The 24,864-nt window shown below is 43.1% G+C and overlaps 1 protein-coding gene across 8 annotated transcripts in view; it reads left to right on the forward strand.

The window, feature by feature from the left end:
- GGT1 (gamma-glutamyltransferase 1) overlaps positions 1-24,864 on the forward strand; it is a 400,159-nt gene that overhangs the window by 369,511 nt on the left and 5,784 nt on the right. For all 8 annotated transcript variants that reach the window (XM_069215124.1, XM_069215125.1, XM_069215123.1 and 5 more), the window contains 6 exons: positions 1,968-2,128; positions 3,043-3,192; positions 6,157-6,293; positions 17,908-18,095; positions 19,286-19,413; positions 19,571-19,683. In XM_069215124.1, the coding sequence (XP_069071225.1) occupies positions 1,968-2,128; positions 3,043-3,192; positions 6,157-6,293; positions 17,908-18,095; positions 19,286-19,413; positions 19,571-19,683 (877 nt within the window). The remainder of the gene's footprint in view (positions 1-1,967; positions 2,129-3,042; positions 3,193-6,156; positions 6,294-17,907; positions 18,096-19,285; positions 19,414-19,570; positions 19,684-24,864) is intronic.

Here is a 24,864-nt window from a genome sequence, read left to right on the forward strand (position 1 = left end):
GGGATACAGAGAGTTACCCCTAGTAAAAAAAAAAACAGGTTCACATTTTCCAAAATTAAAATTAGTAAATGTTAATGAGTGGAATAAAAACTGCAAGTCTGTTTTATTGTTTGTGTGTGCATAGGTACGAATATGTGTGCATTTAAGTGTGTGCTATGCATGTGGCTTGCATTGTGTATCTCCTTGAAAGGCATTTTCTTCCTGGAAGCCATCCCTGGAGTCGAAGAACCTCAAATGTATTTGGTGTCACCAATATAAAGGGTTCATTATTGGCATAGCTATACCTATTTCCAACATAATATTGCCTCTGGTATAATAATGGTAAATCTTGATTTATGCCGGGCATCCTTGGACTAATCATGTCATAATGGCAACTAACCTTGCCATATTGTGAGTATAGCTGGCCTAATTGTGGCCACCGGTCACATAATCAAGGCTGTCCTTAGAATAATAATGACCATGGCTGACATAATTTGAAGATTCTTAGCATTGTTGTGAACAGCAATGTCATATTTCTGGTCCTTGTTCAATGGTAGCCATCCATGGGTTATGATTGGTCAAACCTGGACAGGCAGGGTAGAATCTATGTGATAAACTTGTACTAGGAATATCAAAAGTTGACATTTAAAGACCATGCATTTAATCTGATTTTTGAGTCATAAATTGAGCTTTGATCAGAAAAGGACACAACTTTCTTTGTGTGTGAACCCAAAATGGAAAGTGCATATAAATAGAAAACCATGTGTTAGAGAAACTGATATGATGAAGTTTGAAAACAAAATGAATGAAAATCCAAAACATATATGCGCTGCTCTTTGAATGATGGTTCATACTGAGCTGTGAAGATTTATAGCTTTTAGTATTTCTTTTCTGCCAGAGGGCACCTGCTGCTTTGGCTTTTATTTCATTAGTTATATGATGAAGCTTTTTCTGTCATTTCTAGCAGATTTTTATATATTATCCAGCCAAAATATTGTATCCAGAATATAGACTACCATATCATGAAGTTTATTATATATAGTTTTTATTTATCTTGAAGATATATATATTTTCAAGGTATGTAGGTGTAAATTTTAGAATAGGAAATCTATACTTAACCTATATGTGTGTGCATACCTTAATGATATTGTATTGGCCAATAATCTGCATATATTTTGTCCAAATTCAAATTGTGACATACATCTTTGCGCCTTTGTTGATAGTCCTGTAAGATGTGGTCACTGTTGTGACGTGGCCACTAATGGAACAATTGTCAGTCTTTAGTACCTTGGGACTAGTTTCTTCAACCAGAAGTAGCTCTTGTTATATAAAAGGTTGGAGACCCTTCTTTTATTTATTATCGAAGCTGTGGTCCCCTTAATTAGGGATTACTTTGGATTTTTGGCACTATGTATGGCTAAAAATAAATGTGTCTCGAGTCTTCCGTAATGTAGTCTGACCTGGGGTTTCTTTCAACAGAATGACCCGGTAAACACCAGGTCCAGGGTTTTCCCAGAGGGAAGAGGCTTCCCCACTCCATGGAAGATGGAGATCACAGCTGCATGGATATTTGAAGCAAGACCTTTGAACACTGCAATAGGAGTGTGTTATACTGTCAAACACTGGGGTATCCTCTGATTTGTTAAATTAAACTTGTGGGCCCAGTTCCATAGAAACCAATTGCTACTGACTAAGGGTCTGATTTGGAGTTTGTCTATCGGGTTACTCTATCACAAACATGACGGCTATCCCATCCACTGAGCTACAATTTCCATAGGATATAATGGAATCGTTATAATCAGTCATATTTGTAATTGAGTAACCCCAACCGCAAAACTCAAATTCAGGCCCTTATTTCATAATTTTTAATAGTAAATTCCATCTACCAATGAAAAAAAGGTTTGTGAACGGGGTGGAGCCTATAGTCTCATCTCTTAGAAAAGCAGTTTTTTGCCTGTCTTGAATTCATGTCTGTCGCTTTTCCCCAGTGATGTCCTCTGCAATCCCCAAAGAAAGGTCCTGACTGAGGGGGAAATTATCAAGTTTCCCAAACTCGCCGATACTTTGGAGACCATAGCCACAGAGGGCGCAGAGGCCTTTTACACGGGGTCCCTGGCTGCGCAGGTGGTGAAAGACATCAAAGCCGCAGGTAAGCTTGTGCCTCGATGTGCTAGAATATTTGTGGTTCATTGTAAGATTTGTGCGTGAAACAAGCTACTGCTCCCGCTGATAGGCGGAGTTTGAAAAAACAGCAAAGCCCGTCCCTCATGGGTGCCTTTTGCAGAGGTGGACAGGAGAACAAAGCAAGCTCTCTGTAGACGCGGAGAAAAACTTGAAGCACACCCTTAGCACAGGCTTTGATGAGTTCTTTGCGCAGAAACAAAGCATAAGTCCACTCCTGATTGGTACTTTCCATCGCTGGAAACAAAGCATAAACACTGCCTCTAAATGGTGCTTTTCTCACACGCAGGGTGTAGCTTGAAACCAAACTTTAGCCCCGCCTCTGATTGGTGCTCTCCACAGAGATGGCGCGTAGCTACAAACAAGGCACAAACAATGCCTGCAGTTGTTGCGTTTCGCGCATCATTGGTGTAGCTTGAAACAAAGCTTTAGCCCCACCTGTGACTGGTGCTTTCCACTGATGCAAGGGGCAGCTTGTTTCCCTGCACCTCTGGTCCTCGTTCCCACCCTTCACGCACCGCCGCGGCAGCAGTTCACCCAGCGGCGTATGGCTGCCTCCACCAGGAACCCACTGCCAGTGCCTCTGTTTGTATTTGCTGCACTTACATTTTATTTATATATTGCTTTTGTACATAGCAAATGAGATTGCAGCAAATGAAGTCTCAGTGTGAAATATTTCATTTAATCCTGATGGGGCCTGTAGGCCCGGTTAACCGGTCCTTTGGTATTACAGGTTTTCCTGTAGTGCCTTGAGGCGGCAGAGTTCAGTAATCGGCCCGGACTACTCCTGTTTGGCAACATGTACAAAATATGCTTGTGCAAAGTTTGGTTCACAGTTGTCCATGGTCATCGTTGCATTCACAAGGTGTCTTTCTTTTGCAGGTGGGATCATTACAGATGAAGACCTGAGAAACTACAAGGTTGAACTGAATGAAAATCCACTCCAAATCCAGATTGGGGACTACACCATATATGGCCCAGATGCCCCGCTCAGTGGCCCGGTTCTCATGCTGATTCTTAATATTCTGAAGGGTGAGTGAGAGGCGCCTTGCAGGAGACCTCACTTTGAGGTCTCTTGCTAGAACCACTGACACCTTTAGGTTTCTGTTTTGCAAACCCGGCAGGCTATTAGCAGGCCTTGCAGTTAAACTAGTCTGTCTACTGGTCCTGCCTTGGGTCTTGGCTCTTTGAAGCAGATTAAGGACCCGATTTAGATTTTGGCGGACAGGTTACTCTGTCACAATTGTGATTGATATCCCTTACGACAAAATATAAATCCCATTCTTTCCTATGGAATTTTTGTTTTATGGCAGACGGGATATCCATCACTGTTGCGACAGAGTAACCCGTCAAAATCTAAATCAGGCCCTAAGTGTCTCTTAGCCTTCAGTTTTTTTTGGGGAGGCTCAGATTTTTCTATAAACATTGTAAATCTACAACGCACCGTCATCATGCACCATAATGTCTGTTCCTATGATGTCAGAGGGGGTTAAAGGGACAAGTGATGTCACTTCTATTAGCCTGATGATCTGGGGCAAAGCACAGAGCAAGCCAAAAAAAAAAAACATGAAACAATGTTTTGGTCTCCATGTTTTTGGTCCCAGACACAAGGAGAACTCTCTGTTAAACCAAGAAAATACTAGTCACGGTGTCTTCCTCAACACAAACCACTGGTTCATGTTTTTAAAGAAGCCACCAAAAGTAAATGATATTCTGCTAAAATCTGTGTTACCGTGATAAGCGTAAAGCCTTCTGTGACTTTATGTCTAGGGCAGGCTAACACTGAATAGCAGGGACTGCCTTCATACGTCAGGACAGGAAGTGCGTGCTTAACAACAGGAAGTTCCAAGGCATAGAACTCGAAGGGTAAGCACAAACCTTGCGGAATGTCAGTTCCTGCTTGAACCCTTTCCTCAGGCGCAGGTCAGTAAACCCTCAAGCTATTTGACCCTAGACTTAGCAGCATGTCAAACTGACCATACCTTATTTGCAAAGACCGACACACAAAGTGAGAATATTTCTTGGGGAATATTATAACTAATGTTATTACTTTTATCAAAGCACGTGGGCAACATTTCAAGATTCTTTCTGTCTGCACCACCTTGTTCTAGAATGGATTTGCTGACATTTCGCAGCAGGCCAAAAAGATGTACTTTTTACATCTGTGCTTATCTTGTGGTGAAATCTCTGTCTCAGCTTCATTTACTGTTTCCCCTCCCCCATATCCCTCTATACTAGCCATTTGTGTCTTTTTAGGTTGAGGGCTACCAGGCAGCTCAGCAGTCTGGTTGCAAAGACATACTGGGGACATGCTGAAAGTTTACACCAGATTGCTTACCATTGTCTTAGTGTTTTGTAACTCACACTTGCTTGCATTCCATTTGTTGGCTTTATTTGTTTTATGCCACCCAGCATCTCTTTGTCCCTGCCATGGAGCAATGCCTCTTTACCACCTCTCTAACTGGCTCCTTATATTATTCCATGAGTGCTTGCTTGCTGTGAACTCTTTTTTTTTCGTGAGGCACTCATTGAGAGTGCTTGTGTTTTCAGCTGTCTCCCTTTTGTGCTAATTCATGGAGCAATTGCAGTGGGTTGTAGTAAATATACTGTCTATCTTTGAAAACTTTTCCTACTCCTGACTAATTCTACTTATCCTTTGGCTCTACAAGTTCATCAAACATGCATGCCTGTGACTTCAGAAGGCGTATGAGCAATAAAGAACCCTTTAAATTTTGTTTTGTTTTGGCACATTTGTCGTATGTTAAAAGATAGATGTCAAGCTATGTCTTCCAGGAAAATGCTGTTTATTCTTATAGGAGAGGTTGGTGTTTACTTTTCTGTCTATGATGGCAAAATAAGACGATTCTGAAAGTGAACTAAGCAAAAATATTGCTAGGTGCAGGGAGTGTGAAAGGAAAGCCTGTAAAATGTAATTTTTTTGTAGCACACAACATAATTTACATATCTGTTAGTGAACTGTACACATATTTCAGGGTATATCGCTAGCTCGGAAAACACAAATGAAGCACTTTTTTTGTAACTGAAGTGTGGTGGAAACAAAGATTTTAATAGGAATGAAACAACTCAGTGCACTTGGTGATGAAGTACTCGCTGAAACCCGATTTACGCGGATTAATATGGGTTCGCTGCATAGTTTTATCGGTAGAAGTGTGTCTGTGCAAATTTAGTGGTAATTTCAGTGAAAAATGTGATCTCTGTAAATGACTGCGCACTACCGCACCTTGCTTTAGTAATATATTTGTGAAACAGTGTGCTCCAAAATGTGCCACCAGCTACATACTATACACCCTTACCACTGTCCCACTGAATAGACTTGCTACACTTGTTCTTTGTGTGATGCATTGATTTTTCATAATCCCTATGACCTCAGGTATGTAGCATTAATAGCAGCACCCCTGGATGAAAATTGTTTCAGCAGCACTGCTGAAATAGGGAGAACGTTGCACTAATATTGGTTCCTTTTTATAACATGTAGGTTTTTTAAATTATCGTATGTGTACCAAATTTATAGGGCACATAAGATGAAAGACTTAGGGCCTCATTAAGAGTACGGCGGCCCGACCGCTGCAATCTTGGCGATCCAACCGCCAGATTACGATCCTGGATGGCCAGTAGACCGCTGCCACTGCAAGGATCATGGATACCATCGGGATGGCGGCGGTGCAAGTCGTGGCCAATCACGTCGGTGGAAATGTCTGCACTGCTGTGCTGATCAGGACGTGCCTTTCCACCAGCCTTTTCATGGGGGGTTACCACCATTGAAAGGTTAGCGGAAAGGCAGGAACGGGGCCCCCCTGTCAGTACACTCGGAATGATGCCCTTAGTTGGGATTCCAATCTTTGACATGCAATTTTCACACAAATGCCTGTAGTGGGTGCTCAGCCCACCGACTTAAAGCCAACTCTGTTGAGTGTGTGATATAGTTCCTCAGCTTGCTAAGAGAAGACTAACCTTTTTGATCCCCTATTTCACTAGGTTTCAAATTCACAAGTGAGAGTGTGAAAAACATTGACAGCAAGGCGCTGACCTACCATCGTGTTTTGGAAGCCTTTCGATTTGCCTACGCCAAGAGGACCCTGCTGGGAGACCCCAAGTTTGAGAACATTACAGGGGTAGGCAGCCAGGCTTTTTGTTGCACGTTTGAGTTCTGCAATAGTGATCATTTTGATTGGGCGCACAAAGGTTTTTGAACGCATCATTCATGTGTAAGAGTCCAGTTCTTGTGTTCTGTGCTCAACCACACCTACACAAGGCAGAACACCTTCCATTGGAAGCTCCTGGTCCAGGGGCATAGCACGTGTGTCATGGGTGCTAGTGCAACAAAGGAAACAGACCAATGGGCTGCTGTTTGAATTATGAATTACAGCAATAATTAGGTTTCGGGGGGCCCTTGAGGCTACCCTGCCTCGGTGCCACTGCACCAATGGAGCTACATCTCTGTCCTGGTCTAGAAAACATAAAGATTTGTGATCCCGACGAGGCAGTGGCAGTATAAGGCCAGACAAGTAGTAGCTATGTGTTGTACAAATTCCACTTAACATAAAGCTGTGGGATGAAAGAAAAGGGAAGCTTTTCTCAATATGAAGGTAGATGAGGCATGAGTCCTGGGAACAATACAAACTTGTACCAGAGCTCTGATCGGTGTACTAGAGGGTGTATATTGATAACACCATGGGCCTGACTCACAAAGGTAAATGCATATTTACTCAGGTGTATATTTGCTATTACACCTACATGTAACTCTCCACATTTTTGCTCTTCACCATTTCAGCGTAGAGATTTAAGCCTAGATGTAGATTTGCATGTCACCGTCCCCTCAACGAGGTGGTGAAGCCTTCTACAACAAAATGTACAAGTGTAAAGTTGCTACTAGTAATTTTTCCCCTGTTGCTGGAGATCTTCTCAATTGAAGGCAGGGAAAATCAACACAGATTTATTATCCTTCAAAAACGAAAAAATAAGAAAAATACTTTAATCTATTCTATAAGTGTAACATTCATATATATGATTAAACTGGAAAAAATAAAATTTACAGCACATGAAGTCGCTAAATTAAATGTGCATTAAATAATTCAATAGTTAAATACATGAATTACATTAATGAATAGTATTGTTTAACAATACTTTAAAAATGTACTTATCCTCAAAACATTTTTACTTTGAATACTTAGTAAGCTTGGTTTAACTCTTGAGTTAATTATCTAAAAACATTTTAATTTCTTTTAAAGTTTAAAAGTTCAATATATTTTTCAAATTAAGTTTATTATTAAATAAAAAAAAGAATAGTTATATTTTAAAAGTTAACCAGTGTATATAATTTTAAGTGTCAAACTAATTTAATGTATTTAACAGTAATTCCTAAGTACATTATTTTAATTTCCTGCCTCTGTTGTTATCTATGGGACTGGGTTGCAATACCAGTTGTTAACGATGTGTGGCTCTTCACATGCTTCGAGGACCGGAGTACGTTTGCACCTGCTTTGACACATTTATGGCTGTAATAACTCTAGAAGTGTGTTATGCAAATTTCAATTGTCTTGGAGCCTGACTTAGAGCTTTGTGGATGTGTGCTCCATCACAAACAGGGTGGTTGCCCCGTCCACCATATTACAAGTGCATTATAGCATATGGCACTAGTAATACAGCAGATGGGATATCCATCAAAGAGCATCCTGCCAAACTCTAAATCATACCCTTCATCTTTTGTGGGGGTGTGTTTTGTATTAGCATGTCCTTCCCAAATCCCTCCTTAAATTTGCCTAAATCCTCTGGTTTGTGAGTAATAATTACCCATTTTCTCACCACTCCCTCAGTCACCCTTATTTACTACTAAAACATACACCTGCATGTTGGGAAAGTTTTACCACCGTAGTGTTGATTGCACAGAAAAAATGGGAAAGGAGAAGATAGCGGTCTCGGACCATAGGTAACAATTCTTTATCTACTACAAAAATGCAGTTTGTGAATCGAAAATCATGAGTTAGAGATGCATTGGCATTTTATACAGCTAGGGTGGTGCCCTCGCTGGTTTTAACTGAAAGACCCAAGCTATTTATAGTTACATATTCCCGTGAATGGGAGGCAGCGATCGGTAGTTAGGTTAGGTAGAGGCTGGGTTTGCCTTGGAGTAGGAGTATCAGCTGACTTTTACGTAAAGTGAGGGTGGTGCTTGTCAGGAGAATGGAGTTGATGTTTGGAATGTTGTTGAATACATCTAGAGAGTCATGATGATGGAGGAGGGAGTGATGTCAGCCTCTGAGGAGGTGACTTTCAGTGCACTGAGGATGTGGGCAACCGAATCTGAGGTCTGAAGTATGATTAAGCCCATGCCGAGGAGCCCTGATCCCATAGCTTCTGATTGAATAATTCCAAGTTAATCAACTTTATACCATGACATTAACTTGATTAATTCAGTGGTAATCATAATCAACCATGATGCTATACCACAAGCTTGTTTAAGTCTGTGTAAATAATTCAGCATATTATTTAAAAGAGTTTTAAGCACATTCTGGTGATCCCTGTAATTCATAGCTTTGTTTCAGTCCATGTAGGCGAGGACTTGAATGCTTTTGCTTCAACAAATCCACACATGTAAGCACTAGGGTCACCACCTCCCTTCTGATCATTGTGGTCACAGTTTTCCATCCTGGGCTTTTGTGTATTAGCCTAATGCATTCTGGGCGTGGTAGTCTTATTTTGCTTATATTCAACTAATCAGACAAACACATAAATTAAATGATTTGCAAGTAGAACGTGCAGGATGGGAGACTGTGTCCTTAATGACCTGGACTGAGGTGATCACCATTGTAAGCACTGCTACTCATCAACAAATTCCATCCATGACAGGACATTAATCTACTTCATCAAGCACCTTTTAGTAATCTCTGAATAATATCAGACCGATTAAATCCATGTTGGTGAGTCCTGGCATTGATCAACTTGATTGTGTCAGTTTTGTTGAGTTCTAACATATATTGTCCTAATTGAGTCCTTATTGGTAAGCACTGATTATCACCAGCTTCATGAGGTATATAGTGAAGAGCAGCCACCAGCTTGTTGAAGTCCATTTTAGTGAGCGCTGACCAGACTGATTAAGCTCATGTTGGTGAAAATTGAGTGTCACTATATTGGTTACACTTATGTTGGTGAAAAACACTAATATGACCAGATTGATCAATTCAGTGTTGGTGGATACTGGCTATCCTCAGCGTGGCTTGTTTAAGGTCATGCTGAGGAGTTCTGGCAGTGGCCAGCTAAGCCAGTGTCCCTCAGTGAGTCTGATTCCTAACACATAAAGACTTCATTAAGTCCACGTTAGTCCCTCACATTAACAGGTTTGAGTCAATGTTGATGTGAAATTGCTTCTTTTTCCTTCAGTAATACTTTTATAGTCATCACTGACAATCAACAGCTTGATTAGCTCTGTGTCAGTGAGTCCTGACATCCTGTGAGTTGAGTAGCCACATGTTGAGCTGTGAAACGTAACCTCTCCCCTCATATTGAGGATGATTCAACATTCAGATGCTTGATTAAGTCCATGTTGTTGAATCCTAACATGTGGTTCCTTGACTAAATCACTGTTGGTGAGGTGAGTTCTAACACTTCCTCACTTGAGTAGATCCACATTGTTAAGTTTTCATTAAATCATATTGATGAATTCACACATTCATATGCGTGATAAAGTCCATGTTGATGAGGCTTCTTATTTCCAAGTTTGATAGTTCCATGTTGTAGGAAGCTGAGCTCTGGTTGCAGTACACCCCACCCCCTACTTTGTGCCTGCTTTTTGACTGAAGTGCACTGGGCTCCTGCTAACCAGGTCCCCAGTGCCAGTGTCCATTCCCTAAAACAAGACACCTGGTCACTTGATCCCCAAGTGACAAGGCCCTTCAGCCCCCATAAGTCCCTAGTAAATGGCAGCCCTGGTACCTGGGGCATGGGTACCGAAGATGGCCCCTCAAAGCTGCAGCACAACTTGTGCCATGCTGAGGGACTCTCACCAACCTTATGCAGATTGCCATTGCAGGCTGCATGACAAGGTGCTCCCAAAATTGAAAACACAACATGGCACACACTTGTGTGGCATGTTCCCTAAAACACTGCTTGTAATATCTGTCACTCACCCCTACTGCAGGCCTTCAGCCCTAAGGCAGGTTGCATTACATTAGAAGTGAAGGCATATTTGCATGAGCAAATATGCTCTTTCTAGTCTTTGGTGATTCTTAGATAAAGGCCCTCATTATGACCCTGGCAGTCTTCTGACCACCAGGGCAAAGGTGGCGGTTTCACCGCCAACAGGCTGGCGGTGAAGACCGCCACATTATGAGTGGGGCAGGTTGGCCTCTGTCAACCTGTCACATCCCCACTCGTACCGCAAGAGCAGTTGGACCCTCTGGGGCCAGAGATGAGCATCTCGGACCCGGTGGTCCACAGAAGACGGTCGGCGGTATTAGGAGCCACCTTTCCACCAGGGTTTCCGCTCCAGTAGCACCTCCACGAAAACCCTGGCGGGAAGGCTACCATGACAGGGAATTTCTTCCGTGTCACCGGCAGACGACTCCCTCCCCCCAACAAGCACAATACCCCTCACCACTCCTCCATGTACAGCGCCTCCCTCGTCACCCACCCTCCTCCAAGTACAGCGCCCCTTTTCACCCTCCCCCCATGTGTACAGCGCCCCCCTCCCCGCATACATGCAGACACCCACACGCACCCCGCATACATTCATTCACCAACACTGACATACACGCATTCACTCACTTGCATCCATACACGTATTCACCACAACACTCATACTCACCACAACACTCACTCACATACACACATGCATACACACTTACATTCATACTTACATTCATGCACGCACTCTCTTCTACATTCATAAACGCATACACACTATCATTAATACACGCACTCACCTCTACATTCATACATGCATACAACCACACATACACACATAGATGCACACATGCAGACAACACCCACTCACACATGCACACACAACACCGCCCACCCTCCCACACCCTCCCCTGTTGGACGATCGACTTACCTGGTCCGGGAAGGGGTCGTCTGGTAGGGAACGGGTGCTTCCACTTCCAACAGCTCCCCGCCATCAGGACACCGCCACGCCGTATTATTGCACATAATACGGTGGGCAGAGTCCTTCTGGTGGGGTGGGGCCGGTGGTGGAACCGCCCCAGCACCTCTGCCCACCAGCACGACTACTGCTGGATTTCTGCCCAAAATGTGGCGGACATCCAGCAGTACTCATGATATGGTGAGCGGAAGGCTGCCAGCAATGGCGGTCTTCTGGCACCCGTGGCTTTGGCGGTTTTGCAATGAGACCACCAAACTCATCATGAGTGCCACAGTGTCTAAATGTACAGGGAAGCCATTTTAAATGCATGTGCTGGACACTTGTCACTACGGTTCCCCAGCTACATGATGGCTTCTATGAGCCTAGGGATGTTTGGTATCAAACATCTCATATCAACAAACCTTCACTGATTACAGTGATGGATTTATTAATACATGAACCCAGAGGGCACCTAAGAGGTGCCCCCGGAAAACCTAGCAACTGCTGGTGAGCTCACTGACTGGTTCTTGCCAGCCTGCCACCAACACATGAAAAAATTACCTCCTGTGGGAGTGGCCTCTGCTCTTGAGAGGTCAGATACAAAAGCCTGTCCGGGCTGGGGTGTTACCCACTCCTCCCCACATGATGACCTGCATTCCAAGGCAGGAAATTCAAAGAAGCCCACCGTCTTTGATATGCAGAACTGGCCTTCCTTAGAGGAAGATGACAAGCGGCCTGCCCCAGGGCCCATCTGGCACCTGAACAGGTGGGAAAATTAGCTATGCAGGAGGCATGTCACACTTCCAGATTGGGAACACCCCTAGGGTGACTAGCCTGGCCGGGAACATAACTTAGGAAATTCGGCCATCTTGCATCTTTTGGAATTTAGGACCTCTGGACAGGGTGATGATGCTCACTCCCCACAGGAAGAGGTCGTCTAGGGGGTGTAGTGACCCAAAGGGTAATGTGCCTATTGGCTACTACCCTATACTCCTCTTAATGCCCCTAATTTGAATATTTAGGGACCCCCTGAGATCAGATCCTCAGATACTTTGCTGGACACAAAAGAAGGAGTGGACAAGGAGCCTGCTGAACCCGAGAACCGAGGGGCATAACTGACTTGGTGCCAACCCTGCTGGCCTGCTGCAACCGACTCTCAAGCAGCACCTGACCTGTCCTGCTGCTGCAGCCTCCAAGAAATGGGAAAAGCTGCCAGTGCTTCCCCAGTCGACAGGAAGAGTGCACTTGGAGTAGAGGAGCTGCTCCCCTGCATCTGCAGGCACCCAGGAGAGCCCTGAGAGGACCGTGATGGCCAGAAACCTTATGCCACACATCACCACTGCACCCAAGCCACCCAGCCTGTGCTGAATTGGACCAATGGTGTCAGCGTGGTCCCCAGGCCTGCCAGAAAAGAAGCCCACCTTGTGCTCACCTTCTGTGGACTTAACAGCATCTGCAGACTTTTTCTGCAGACCCCCCCGCAACCACGAGTGACCAGGAGGCAAAGACCTGATGCCCTAGGACACCCCTGCACTCATTTGCCCCAGACCCAAGAAAAGAATAGCAAGGGGGTCCCCAGGTCTCCCCACCATGTGAGACCTGAGCCCACTTTTTGGCTTGGTCAGATTGGACCCCTAGTCCACACCTTCTGCGCCCCCTCCCCCCGCAACCACAAGGAACTCAAATGCTGGACCCGATGCCAGAAGACACACCTGCACCCGTGCCCTACCGTCTGAGGAGGAGTGGACTGGCGATGTCCCAACATGCCAGAGGACCTCAAGGGTCGAGTCACTCTGTGGGTTCCCATGAACTGTCCTTCCAATGCATCCCTGCAGCGACTTTGTAACCGGACCAATCCCCATAGACTTGAATGGGACACCCAATGCCGTAACGCACCTCTGCACCTGGACGCACCAGAGCACCCCGAGGTGACCTGCTGGTGTGCCCTTGGACCTTGCCCCAAAACCCATTAAGTCTAGGAGATTGGTCCCATAAGCCATTGTACTCTACCTGGATTGCTGTATTTGTTTTCCTTCATAGGACTGCATTGCAGCTTCCTGAAAATACACTGTCTACATTTAAAATCTCTAAAAATTCCTAACTCAAAAAGTACTCACCTGACTCCCGTGATCTTGGTACCAACGTTTATATAAAAGTACGAGTTTTTTCATAAATTGGTGTTGGATTTCTTTATTGAGTGTGTATCACTTACTGCATGAGTGTGTGACTTACATGCTCAGCACTACTCTCTGATATGCCTAATTGCTCAACCGCACTACCAAAAAAGAGAGAATCTGGGATGTCATTTGTGCCTCTGTGATACCTCTGAGGATTGCTTGGACTCTTTGCACAGTGTGCCTCATTTTGGTCCACTATGTAAAGAGCCAGCTACCTACACATGTCGTTGAGCTCTGACATTTAGCAACTTTAATGTCTGCTTGTTGTGCCTTGACCTTCATCTGACCTTCATCAACTTGATTAAGCCTGATGGTTTCCCCATTCATCTGTGGATTGAATCCATTTTGTGATAAACTCCTCTTTCCCTTCAGTAAGCCTGTGTAAGTAAGATCTGGCATTCAGAAGCTTGATTAAAACCATTGTGATTAATCTCAACAGTAATCAGATCACTTAGCGAGTCCTAGCATTCACTCGTCTGAGTAAATACTTCTTCTTGAGCCTTGAAATTCATTAGCTTGACTTAAGCCATGTTGATGTTGTTGTATAATTTCCCAGCTTGATTAAACACATATCCAGAAGCTCTTGCATTCATGTGCTTGATCAGGAAGGTCTCACATTATTGTGCTTGATTTTGTAATATTTATACATTTATTCCAAGTAACTGACCTGGGCAATCATTGGCTTTTGGCATCCCCAAATCCTGAACGGGCTGCCAGTGGTTCTGTTACGAAGGCAAACAAAAGTAGTGACCGAGGGCTAGTACCTCTCTCAAGTCCCCTGTAGGAAGGTGCCACTTTTGGCATGGTTACACCCCCTCCCCCAACACACTTTTTGCCTAGTGTTGATGCCTACTTTGATTGAAAGTGTGTTGGGATCCTGCTAACCAGGCTCCAGCACCAGTGTTCATTCCCAAAATATGTGCCTTTGTTTCCACAATTGGCACAGCCCTGGCCCACAGCTAAGTCCCTTGTAAAAGGTACCCATGGTACCAAGGGCCCTGTGGCCAGGGAAGGTCCCCAAGGGCTGCATCATGTATTATGCCACCCTAGGGGGGCACTCACCAAGCACATGTACACTGCCTATGCACACTGTGTGTGCTGGTGGGGAGAAAATGGCAAATTCGACATGACACCCCTCTCGGGGTGCCATGCCCACAAACCACTGCCTGTGGCATAGGTAAGACACCCCCTCTAGCAGGCCTTACAGTCCTATGGCAGGTTGCACTATACCACAGGTGAGGGCATAGCTGCATGAGCAATATGCCCCTACAGTGTCTAAGTCCATTCTTAGGCATTGTAAGTGCATTGTAACCATATTGAGTATATGATCTGGGAGTTTGTCATTACCAACTCTGCAGCTCCATAATGGCTTCACTGAATCCTGCGAAGTTTGTAATCAAACTTCTCAGCACAGAAAACCCACACTGATGCCAGTGTGGGATTTTTTGAAATATGCACACAGAGGCATCTCAGAGATGCCCGCTGTATGTTAGCCAAACTGCTAGTGTAGGACTGAAAGGTCTGTGCCAGCCTGCCACTTTCAGACGAGTTTCGAGACCACATGGGGGGAGTGCCTTTGTGCACTCTGTGGCCAGAAACAAAGCCTGTCCTTGGTGGAGGTGCTTCATACCTCCCCCTGCAGGAACTGTAACACCTGGCGGTGAGCCTCAAAGGCTCAAGCCTTGGGTTACAGTGCCCGAGGTCACTCCAGCTAGTGGAAATGTTGCCCCCCGCAACTCCCCCGGACAAAGCGCCACTTTTGCTAGCAAGTCTGGCGGGAAAATTAGGGAAAACAAAAAGGAGTGACCACCCAAGACAGGACCACCTTAAGGTGTCCAGAGCTGAGGTGACCCCCTCCTTGCAGAATCCTCCATCTTGGTTTTGAGAACAGGGACCATTAGGGATAGAAATGTGCCCCCTCCCCAAAGGGAGAGGGCACAAGGAGGGTGTAGCCACCCTCAGGAACAGTAGCCATTGGCTAATCCCCTCTGATCCTAACATGCCCTTACATCTAAGATTTAAGGGCCTCCCCGAACCCAACTCACCAGATTCCTGGTGACCTAACAAGAAGAAGGACTGCTAAGCTGAAATCCCAGCAGAGAAGAAGGAAGACGACAACCGCTACCGGCCTGTCTCCTGCTTCAAAGACCCTGCAAATGAACAGTGACGCGTGCAGCAGGCCCAGCGACCTCTGCCAACTCCAGAGGACTGCCCTGCACCCAAAAGGACCTAGAATTCCTGTGGACAGAGGCCCTGTCCAAGAAGAAACCAACAGTTAAGGACTCCAACCTCACTCCAAATGCGTGAGTCCTAACCACTCTGCTTCTGATGCCCACAGTCCGTGTCCAGGTGGCCCAACCAGCTAGAGAGGATCCCCAGGCGATTCCAAGGAAGTGCCCACCCTGGGTTGAACTCTCCACCCCTCCATGATGACGCCTGCAGAGGAAATTCCGAGGACCACTCTGACCGCGAAAGCTCCGGACGAATATATCGGACGCATAAAGACCCACTGCACCCGCAGCCCCCAGGCCTTGGAGAAACTGACACCTGGTACAGCAACATTCATCAGGTGGCCCTCCTCCCTGTCCAGCCTGTGGTTTGCCCAAGATGACCCCCTGAACCTCACCTGTAGCCTCTGAGTGACCCCTGGGATCCCCTCATAGAAAATCATTGGAGACCCGACACCTTATTTGCACCCTGCACCCTGCTGCCCCAGCGCCGTTGAGGGTGTATGTTTGGTGACTACTTGTGGGCCCCCCAGCGCTCCTCTAAACCCCCCAGGTCTGGGTACTTACCTGCCTGCAGATCTTAAACGATGTGCCCCCAGTCTCCATAGCAGCCCATGCTAACATTGCCTACACTTTGACATCTGCACCCAGCTGGACCCGTGTTGCTGGTGGTGGGTGTTTGGGGTTAACTTGAACCCCAACCTGTGGACTTCCTAACCCCCAGAGACTGGAACTGTAAGTGTTGTACTTACCTGTAAAACGATTAACTTTTCTTCCCCCCAGGAACTGTTTCTGAAAAGTGCAATGTCCAGTTTTAAAACAATGTACTGTTGATAGATGTGTGAAATATGAATCTATTGCGGTACTTACCTGCAACTTGAATCATGTGGTTCTAAAAATAAATTAAGAAAATATAGTTTTGCTATATAAAAGCCATTGGCCTGGGGTTAGTCAATGAGTGCATGCCTCATTTATTGACTGTGTGTGTACAACAAATGCTTTGCACTACCCTCTAAGCCTCACTGCTCGACCACACTACCACAAAAGAGAGCATTAGTATTATCTACTTTAGCCTATGTTAAGCCTCTGGGGATCCACTGAACTCTGTGCACACTATACCTCATTTTAATATAGTATATACAGAGCCAGCTTCCTACATCCCACTGAGACAAGATTATCTTTTTAGTTTTCACGTAGGTTATGGGCCCCTAATGAAATAAACTAAACTAGGCAAGAAGCTAACAGACAGAATTATAATTTTGCAGCGTGGCAGCTGTGGAATCACATCCTGCAGTACTGAAAGCTCTTTCAGGGTCAGACAAGGTGACTGCACAGTCATTCTTGGTGTCTTCTCTGCTGTGGCAAATAACTGCAAGGTGTCTTGAAATATTTGTTTTCCTCCTAGGGGCAACCCAGACCAGCCTACACGTTTAAAGGAACAGACTACCCTCAGTAACAGCCTTACTCAAAAACTTGAGATCAATATAGTATGAATACCAGACGATAAGACATACAGGCCCATATTTATACTTTTTTAGCGCTGCATCATTTTTTTACGCAAAAGCGGCGCAAACTTACAAAATATATTTATATTTTGTAAATTTGCACCACTTTTGCGTCAAAAAATTATGCAAATGCGGTGCTAATAAAGTATAAATATGGGCCACAGTATGCCGGGTCTTTATCCAGCTTAGAGACTCATAGTAGACAGAAGGATACCAGTTGCAAGAGCTTCACAACACACCTCCAGGAGCTTATCAATAAGCAATGTGTGGTTATTTTGCTAGACTTCTATTGGTAACCTACCTGTGCCTGGAGTCTTAGCATTTTTCATCTCGAGCATAGTTGAGAAAGCTCTTCTGTAGTCAATGGCCGGTCCAGTAAGGTATGCTGTACCTCCGTTATGTGAAGCAGGCCAGCTGCCTCCACATATAGCCTCAGCCTAGTCGGATCAGGGGCTGTTAATTGTGTATATAGACCGTGCATACACTGCAGCTGCCTCATTTATGCCTTCTTGCACCGCCCTATCATTCTCCACTTTGTTTTGTGCATGAAGAACCTGGGGCCAGATGTAGCAAGCAGTTTTGCCCATTCTGTGTCTATGGGAAAATGTGTTCGTACATATGGCCCCTGGAGTCTGGGGGATTCCCTCTTAGGTAGACAGGACATCAGTTTCCTAGAGTTGTGGTCTTCCCAACTGTAATAGTCTCATGAACTCAGGCAGTGCCATCTTTTCTTTTTACAGGTCATACAGAACATGACATCGGAGTATTTTGCTGAGCGGCTCCGCTTAAAAATCTCTGACAACACAACCCACGAGCAGGCCTACTATGAACCAGATTTCTACACTCCCGACAGCCACGGCACAGCCCACATCTCCATTGTGGCAGAAGATGGCAGCGCTGTGTCAGCCACCAGCACCATAAACCAATAGTAAGATTTTAGTCTTTCTTCCATGGGCCAGTCGAGCAGTCAGCACTTCATGTACACAATATCAATAACTCATAACGCAGCTTCAGTCCAAATATCGTAGCGTGGTCCAGTCAAAGAGACCTTAATACGTGACTTCCAGATCTCCCATTGCATTTTGAACCTTGTACCTGTACGCTTCATAGGTCATCTGCTATATCCAGTCCTGAATTTAATAGCCCATTTTCTCAGATCCTAATGCATTATGGTCATTGTAGTTAGCTCAACACAACTTGTATTTGTAAATTGCATTTGTAAATGAGTAGGATTAAACCAGCTACCTGTTGTGGTTAGTATTGCACAAGAAGTGCCACCTAGAAACCACTGGGCTTAAGTTAATGTAATTAAGTTCCAGGTGCCCACTGGAAGCAGCAAGTAGAATACGGTCAATTCTAGGGATAGGTAAATGTATTACCTATCCCTAGAATTTGTTTTTTACACCTAATTTGCCACACAAAATCAAAAAATTGTAAGCTTCTTCGATCGGCCAAATTTTTCCAATTATACCCAATTTCACAAAGTATATTAAAAAAAGTTCTGGCCTTCCTCACCATGATCAGTGCCTACTCCATGATGCCCCCTAGGAGGAACGTCTTAGAGACGGAAATGATGGAATACCCATGACTCTCCCATGACTTGCGGTCATAGGTGGCAGTAAGAGAGTCATGTGAGGGGAAGTCATTAATGCATGCAGAGTGTGAGTGACCCAAAGTCTGGAGTGGTGGATAATCGATGCCTGAGCACTGGACAAACTTTGATCTTTGTGCAGGATGGGGGCGGGTTCTGGAAGTCTGAGCCAGACAGAAACAATTGGGTGGAAGATCTCAGATCAGGGGCAGAGAATGGGTGAAGATATGCCGAGCAGCATGAACTGCCCAGATGCCCTGAGCAAGTTCTCTCCCCAGGAAAATATTTTGCCTCTACCACAAAGATCCACTCATAGTGCCCCTCATTTTTCATTTAAACTTCAGAGCTTTACACTTAGCAAAAGCCTTGTTGCTCTTCACTAATCAATTATTTTATCCTACCTTGACACAGTTCCTTAGCTGTCAAATATTTCATTTGCATCACATTAGCATCAGGATTGATGCAGTTTTTTACTTGTTAAGTTTTTAGTGAGTTTGGATTTTTATTTGCTGTTTTCCTGTTGACAGCTTTGGGTCCAAAGTTCGTTCTTCCACAAGTGGGATCATATTCAACAACGAGATGGATGACTTCAGCTCCCCAAACTTTGTGAATGGATTTGGGGTTCCTCCCTCGCCTACTAATTTCATTAAGCCAGGTAGCGTCTCTCCTCTTCTGTGGACAAACACGATGAAAGGAAGCCCTTACTGGGTGATTGTTTCTGATTTCGAGTCTGTGAATGTGTGGGAACCTCTGGTGCTCTTCGTAACCTGGCGATAGACTGATATCAATTTTTATTTACATTATTTTTCCAGGTAAACGTCCTTTATCTTCCATGTGCCCTGTAATCTTGCTGGACAAAGACAAGAAAGTCCAGATGGTTGTTGGGGCTTCTGGAGGGACGCGAATTACCACGGCAACAGCATTGGTATGGCGCAATCTGTGAGGGTTTCTCTGGTCAGTAGATTGATGAGCTGATGAAGATAGATTGGGTCAAGTGACAGAGCTATTGTGATGGATACATTCGTGAGATGATGGTAATGAGATGGGTGGGAAAGTGTGCAGCCAGGGAGATTGATTAATCCTATCCTGAATCAATATATAGGAATGAAGTTGACTATATTAATGTGATATATTGGTGGAAATATGATTATATTTCTTTGACTGTGGCCTACTCTACTTGTTTGATTTATATCCATTTGTTCTGATATTTTTATTTGACATATGTGTTTTGTATTGTTTCTACAAACTGGTATATTCTTATTTAGTGGCCCTAATCTCTGTGTGTTTGGTGTCTACCTCTTTAGGGTTTTTCTTTTTTTGTTTTCTATCTGTTTGATATACAATGTTTAATTTTATCTGCTAATATAGTATTCACTTGTTTGGTATGTCTTTGTTGCATAGTTAGTTGTTTGACATCTATTTGGTTACACACTTGTTTGATGCCTGCTGCGTTGCTTTGTGCTTCTTTTAAAGCTATCTAATTGATATTTGCACATTTGGTTCACATGTATGTAGTTGGTATCTGTTATTTTGATATCTGCATGTTTGATACTTGTTTTTTGGATTACCTACATGTACAATATCTACGCCTTTCTTCTTGTATCACTGAGATCAATTTGCTAGACATCTCTTATTTAGTATTTTCCTATCTGATAATTGATTGTTTGATAGCTACTTGTTTGGTGTGGACTTGGTTGAAATTTACTTGTTTGGTTGATATCTTTTTGTTTGAGATTTTTTATTTGAAGTCTACTTGTCTGATATCTACTTGTTTGATATTCACTACTTTGATATCCAATTGCTTGATACTTGGTTGATTAATATCTACTTGTTTGACATTTTGTAATTTATTTTTCTGAATATGGGAACCTAGAGGGAAAATAGATGGCTCACACTGCACCCATTTATCATTGTATCAAAATTTGCCCCAGCTCTATAGACCAATCACCTTTTCTGTCATAGCTGTATCTCTTGATAGCTTCCGGCTTATATAAAGCCCTGGTGCCCAAGCTGTAGAGTATATTTTCTGGAATAAAAAGGTAACTGAACATATTACCTGGTTTGGGTGAAAGGAGACACCTCGCGAAGGCAACTTTGTGTCACGATGATCAGTTCAATCAGTGCCCTGGGTTTGGCATCATATGCATCCCTCTGTGAGTGAGTGTGAGGCTACAGATCTCTTCCCTATCTGAAATCCAAGTTTGTTTCTGGGTTCATTGTTTTTCCTCTCTTTCCTAGTCATTTCTTCTATATGTCACTGTCACCCCTTTCATTATAGTGGTCCCCAGTTATTAAACAGACCAGCTACATTATCCTTGTGTGTTTTTAAATGTGGCTAGGATGACCCGTGATCATTATTCAGTTGTCATTTAGCACATTATTAAAAACAAAATCTCATGTTTCGACCTGATAGTTCTAACTGGCCAATCTGTTTCTTTGCCATGAATTGTTTGGCAGTTTCATCAGGTCCTGCGTTATTTAGTGTCACCAAAAACAGAGAAAGGGAGAAATCGGGGCCCTTACCTCAAGAGCTTCTTTTAGAAAGTGCCCTTATATTAACGTGTAGTGTGATATTCACCATAAGCCCACTACAGGGGTTGCATCCTAGTGGGATACAGCCGTGGTTCCCAACCTGTGGTCCGGGCGCCCCTTGGGGTCCACAAAACCTCCTCAGGGGGTCCTTGACGGCTTAGAAAATTAACTAATATTAACAGATTAATAAAGAGTATATAAATAAAGTGGCTAAATGTACAATTGAAAATGTTAAAATGTACTGTAATATTGCTTAGTTGGAGCTGTGCAGGTGCATCAAACAGAATATAGTATTGACAGCATGTGGCTTCAATTGAATTTAGAAAAGCTCCAACCTTCATATTAAAATTAAAAATGGTACTTTTTAATTTATATTAATTTGCAAATTAAGTAAAATGTGTTATCATTTGTGTATTTGTTTCATGAATGCTTGTTTCTGCATTTTCTCTGTATTGTTTTATGGCTCAAATCATCAACACTGTTTAGGCCTGGGTTCCCGGCTTCAGTAATGACTCAGTGAAGAGTCCCCGGATTCCATTAATTATTCAGTGGGGGTCCCCAGTTTCCAGTAATGATAAAGTGGGGGTCTACAGAAGTCAACAGGTTGTGAACCACTGGGATACAGCATAAAAAGAGAATCTGTTGTAAGCAGAAACGTATATAATAGCTAAAAAACAGTACTATTTTTGAGGTGGGTTTGGCAGGTTTACTTCAGGGATTAGGAGGTGAAGCCAGATCCTCTTTCAAAAGTTACCCAGGCGTACAAAAAAAAATTTGTAGCTCTACTGTATTTTTGGCCCATTTTTCCACCATGGTTGTGAAATACAGTGGGAAATTGATGAGTGAAAAAGCAGTAGAGGCTTTTGAGCTTATCAGTTATGTGCACATGTATGGTGGCATTACTGCTGTCACAGTCTGCTTAACACTGCATGGTAGAGCTTACAGACTGTGTCCAAGGGTGATTAGATAAGTGGCTAATCATACCCTAGACTATTCCTTCCAGCGTGAGTGGAGAGGGTGCACAGGTAAATTTACTATGCTAAGGGGCAGAGAATTTCCATGATAGTAACAAGCTTCATAAGGGAGAATCTGCTGAGTATCTGTATTGAGAGGCCATGCCAGCCGAGCCTTCGTAAGCTCGTCAGCTATTAAGTATATCATTGAGGCACCAACAACACTCAAGAGCAGTCATAAAGTCTAGAGGGGAAATCAGATAAGCCATATTTGTGTGTAGTGGGATTATGGTATGGGCTGGTGTGGTGTCAGCCTGGCATGCTACTGCAGAACTTGCATCGAGACCGCTAGCCTGAATAACCATAAGGGGGTTCATAGGACATACTTTAAAAAAAATCATACCCTTCCTTTGGAGCAGCTAAATTAATTTTTATCTCAGCAATTAACTCACTCACTATTATCAGACACAATGCGATAAGCTGTGTTTTAAGTTAACAGATGGCCAAGGTCACAATAATTAGGAATATTAATTAGGAATATACCTTGTGTGAAATGAGAACCGTATTTTGTTCGCATGAAGGGTTATGGTGGGCATACATTTATATTTTTGATATAGCTTGGTCGTTAGTCCCCCACCAGAGAATACATGCCCTCAACACCATTTCGAAGTGAGGTTTTATATATGTTCACTTTATTTCACTCTATAAGCTCATTGAAACCGATCTTGTCAGTTTCTTCAGTATTGATCCAGAGAGCTAGCACTATAATGTATTCTGGTATCTGGTAAGCATTGATTAACCTTTGAAAAAGAATCTGGATTCACCTCCTAACCCTTTTTATAAACCCTCTACAAAGATGGTACATTTGTTTTGCGATTACATATATTTATGCCTAGGATAAATTCCCTCTTTTTACTTCAGTCTTAACAGATCAGAGAAACCAATTGAAGTATGCTGACTCTCACTGGTATGCAACCCCTATAGTGGGGTTATGGTAAATATCACACCACGCATTAATATAAGGATAGGTCTAAAAGAAGCTAAGGCGGAAAGGCTCCTGATTTTTCCTTTTCTCTGTTTTTGTTTTGAGGGTTTTGGTGACACTAAATACCTGTTGGTCCTCAAGCCCTAATGAAGTTGACAAAAACGTCAAGGCAGTGAAAAATGCCGGCGAGTCATAACTATCAGTTCAAAATATAACATTTTGTTTTTAATCATGCACTGAGTGATGCAACCAAATAAAGATGAACGGTCATGTGCGACACATATTAAAACCTACAAAGACAAAATAACAGGTATCTTAAATAAGACCACTACAATAAAAGGGGTAACAGTGACCCACAGAGGAACTGACTGGGATGCCGCTCATTAGAGGACAACAAAACAAACCCAGAAACACTTGATTTTCAGACGAAGAAGAGATCTGTAACCTCCTCCTCATACTCTCACCCACAGAAGCATGCCTATGACAAACAAGCCCCATGCACTGAATAAATTGATCAAAGTGATTTAAGGTTGCCTTCACGAAGTGTCTCCTTTTACCAAAATTAAATGATCTGTTAACTCACCTCCTGATTCCCAAAAGTATACACTACAGGCTGGGCATTGGAATATAATATGTCAGGCCCTGTGCCTTCACTGAACAAATAAGAAGGGATACAGCCATCACAGAAAGGTTGATTGATCTATATAGTTTGACTATTTCTGCCCATTAGAGTCTACATTTTTTTTAGATTTAAGTTTATATTTCCTTGTGTGATAACTACTCGTTAGGTGTTTTTTTGATTGACTGCTGTTATTTCTGCTGTTAGTTTGTTTAGTATCTGTTGGTATGGTATCTGTGTGTCTGACAGATATTTCTTTGTCAATTTGTATTTTGGTGTTTTGATACCTACTTGTTAGATATCTATTTACTTCATGTTTGCTCTCTTGCCATTTGCATGTTTGATATCAGCTTGTTTCGTATCTGCTTGTTTTGTATTTTTTATTTAAAATGTGTTTGATTGAGGTGTACTTTATGATAAATACTTCTTCTACCGAAATCATTTTAAATCTGCTGTTTGATATTTGCTTGTTTGAAAGCTATCAACATAGATGATATCTCCTTGTTTGATATTGTCATGTTTGAATGATGCTTAAGTGTGTGATATCTACTTGTTTGTTATTTGCTTTTTTGAAAGCTATCAGCATAGATGATATCTCCTTGTTTGATATTGTCATGTTTGAATGATGCGCATGTGTGTGATATCTACATGTTTAATATTTGCTTCTTGCCTTGCCAACTATTTGTATGCGTTCATTTGATGTTTGCGGTATTTGATGTATATCTACTCATTTGAAAAGTATACCTTCTCCCACATCTTACTTTAAAGTGATAAATACTTTTTTGATATCTGTTTCTTAATTGTCATTAATTCCCGTAATCAAGATCCACTTGTTTTATTTCTGTTTATTACCATATCATGTATGAATGGTCTGTATTAGTTTGATTGATATTTGCTTGTTTCATTTGCATCTACACATTTAAAATCTGCTTTGTTGATATTTGTTTGAGTGATTTCTTATGGTTTTATTTGTACGTTTTTAATGTTCATTGATTATTATATAACCGTTTATTAATA

Source organism: Pleurodeles waltl, chromosome 11 (assembly GCF_031143425.1).
Source record: "Pleurodeles waltl isolate 20211129_DDA chromosome 11, aPleWal1.hap1.20221129, whole genome shotgun sequence".
NCBI lineage: Eukaryota > Metazoa > Chordata > Amphibia > Caudata > Salamandridae > Pleurodeles > Pleurodeles waltl.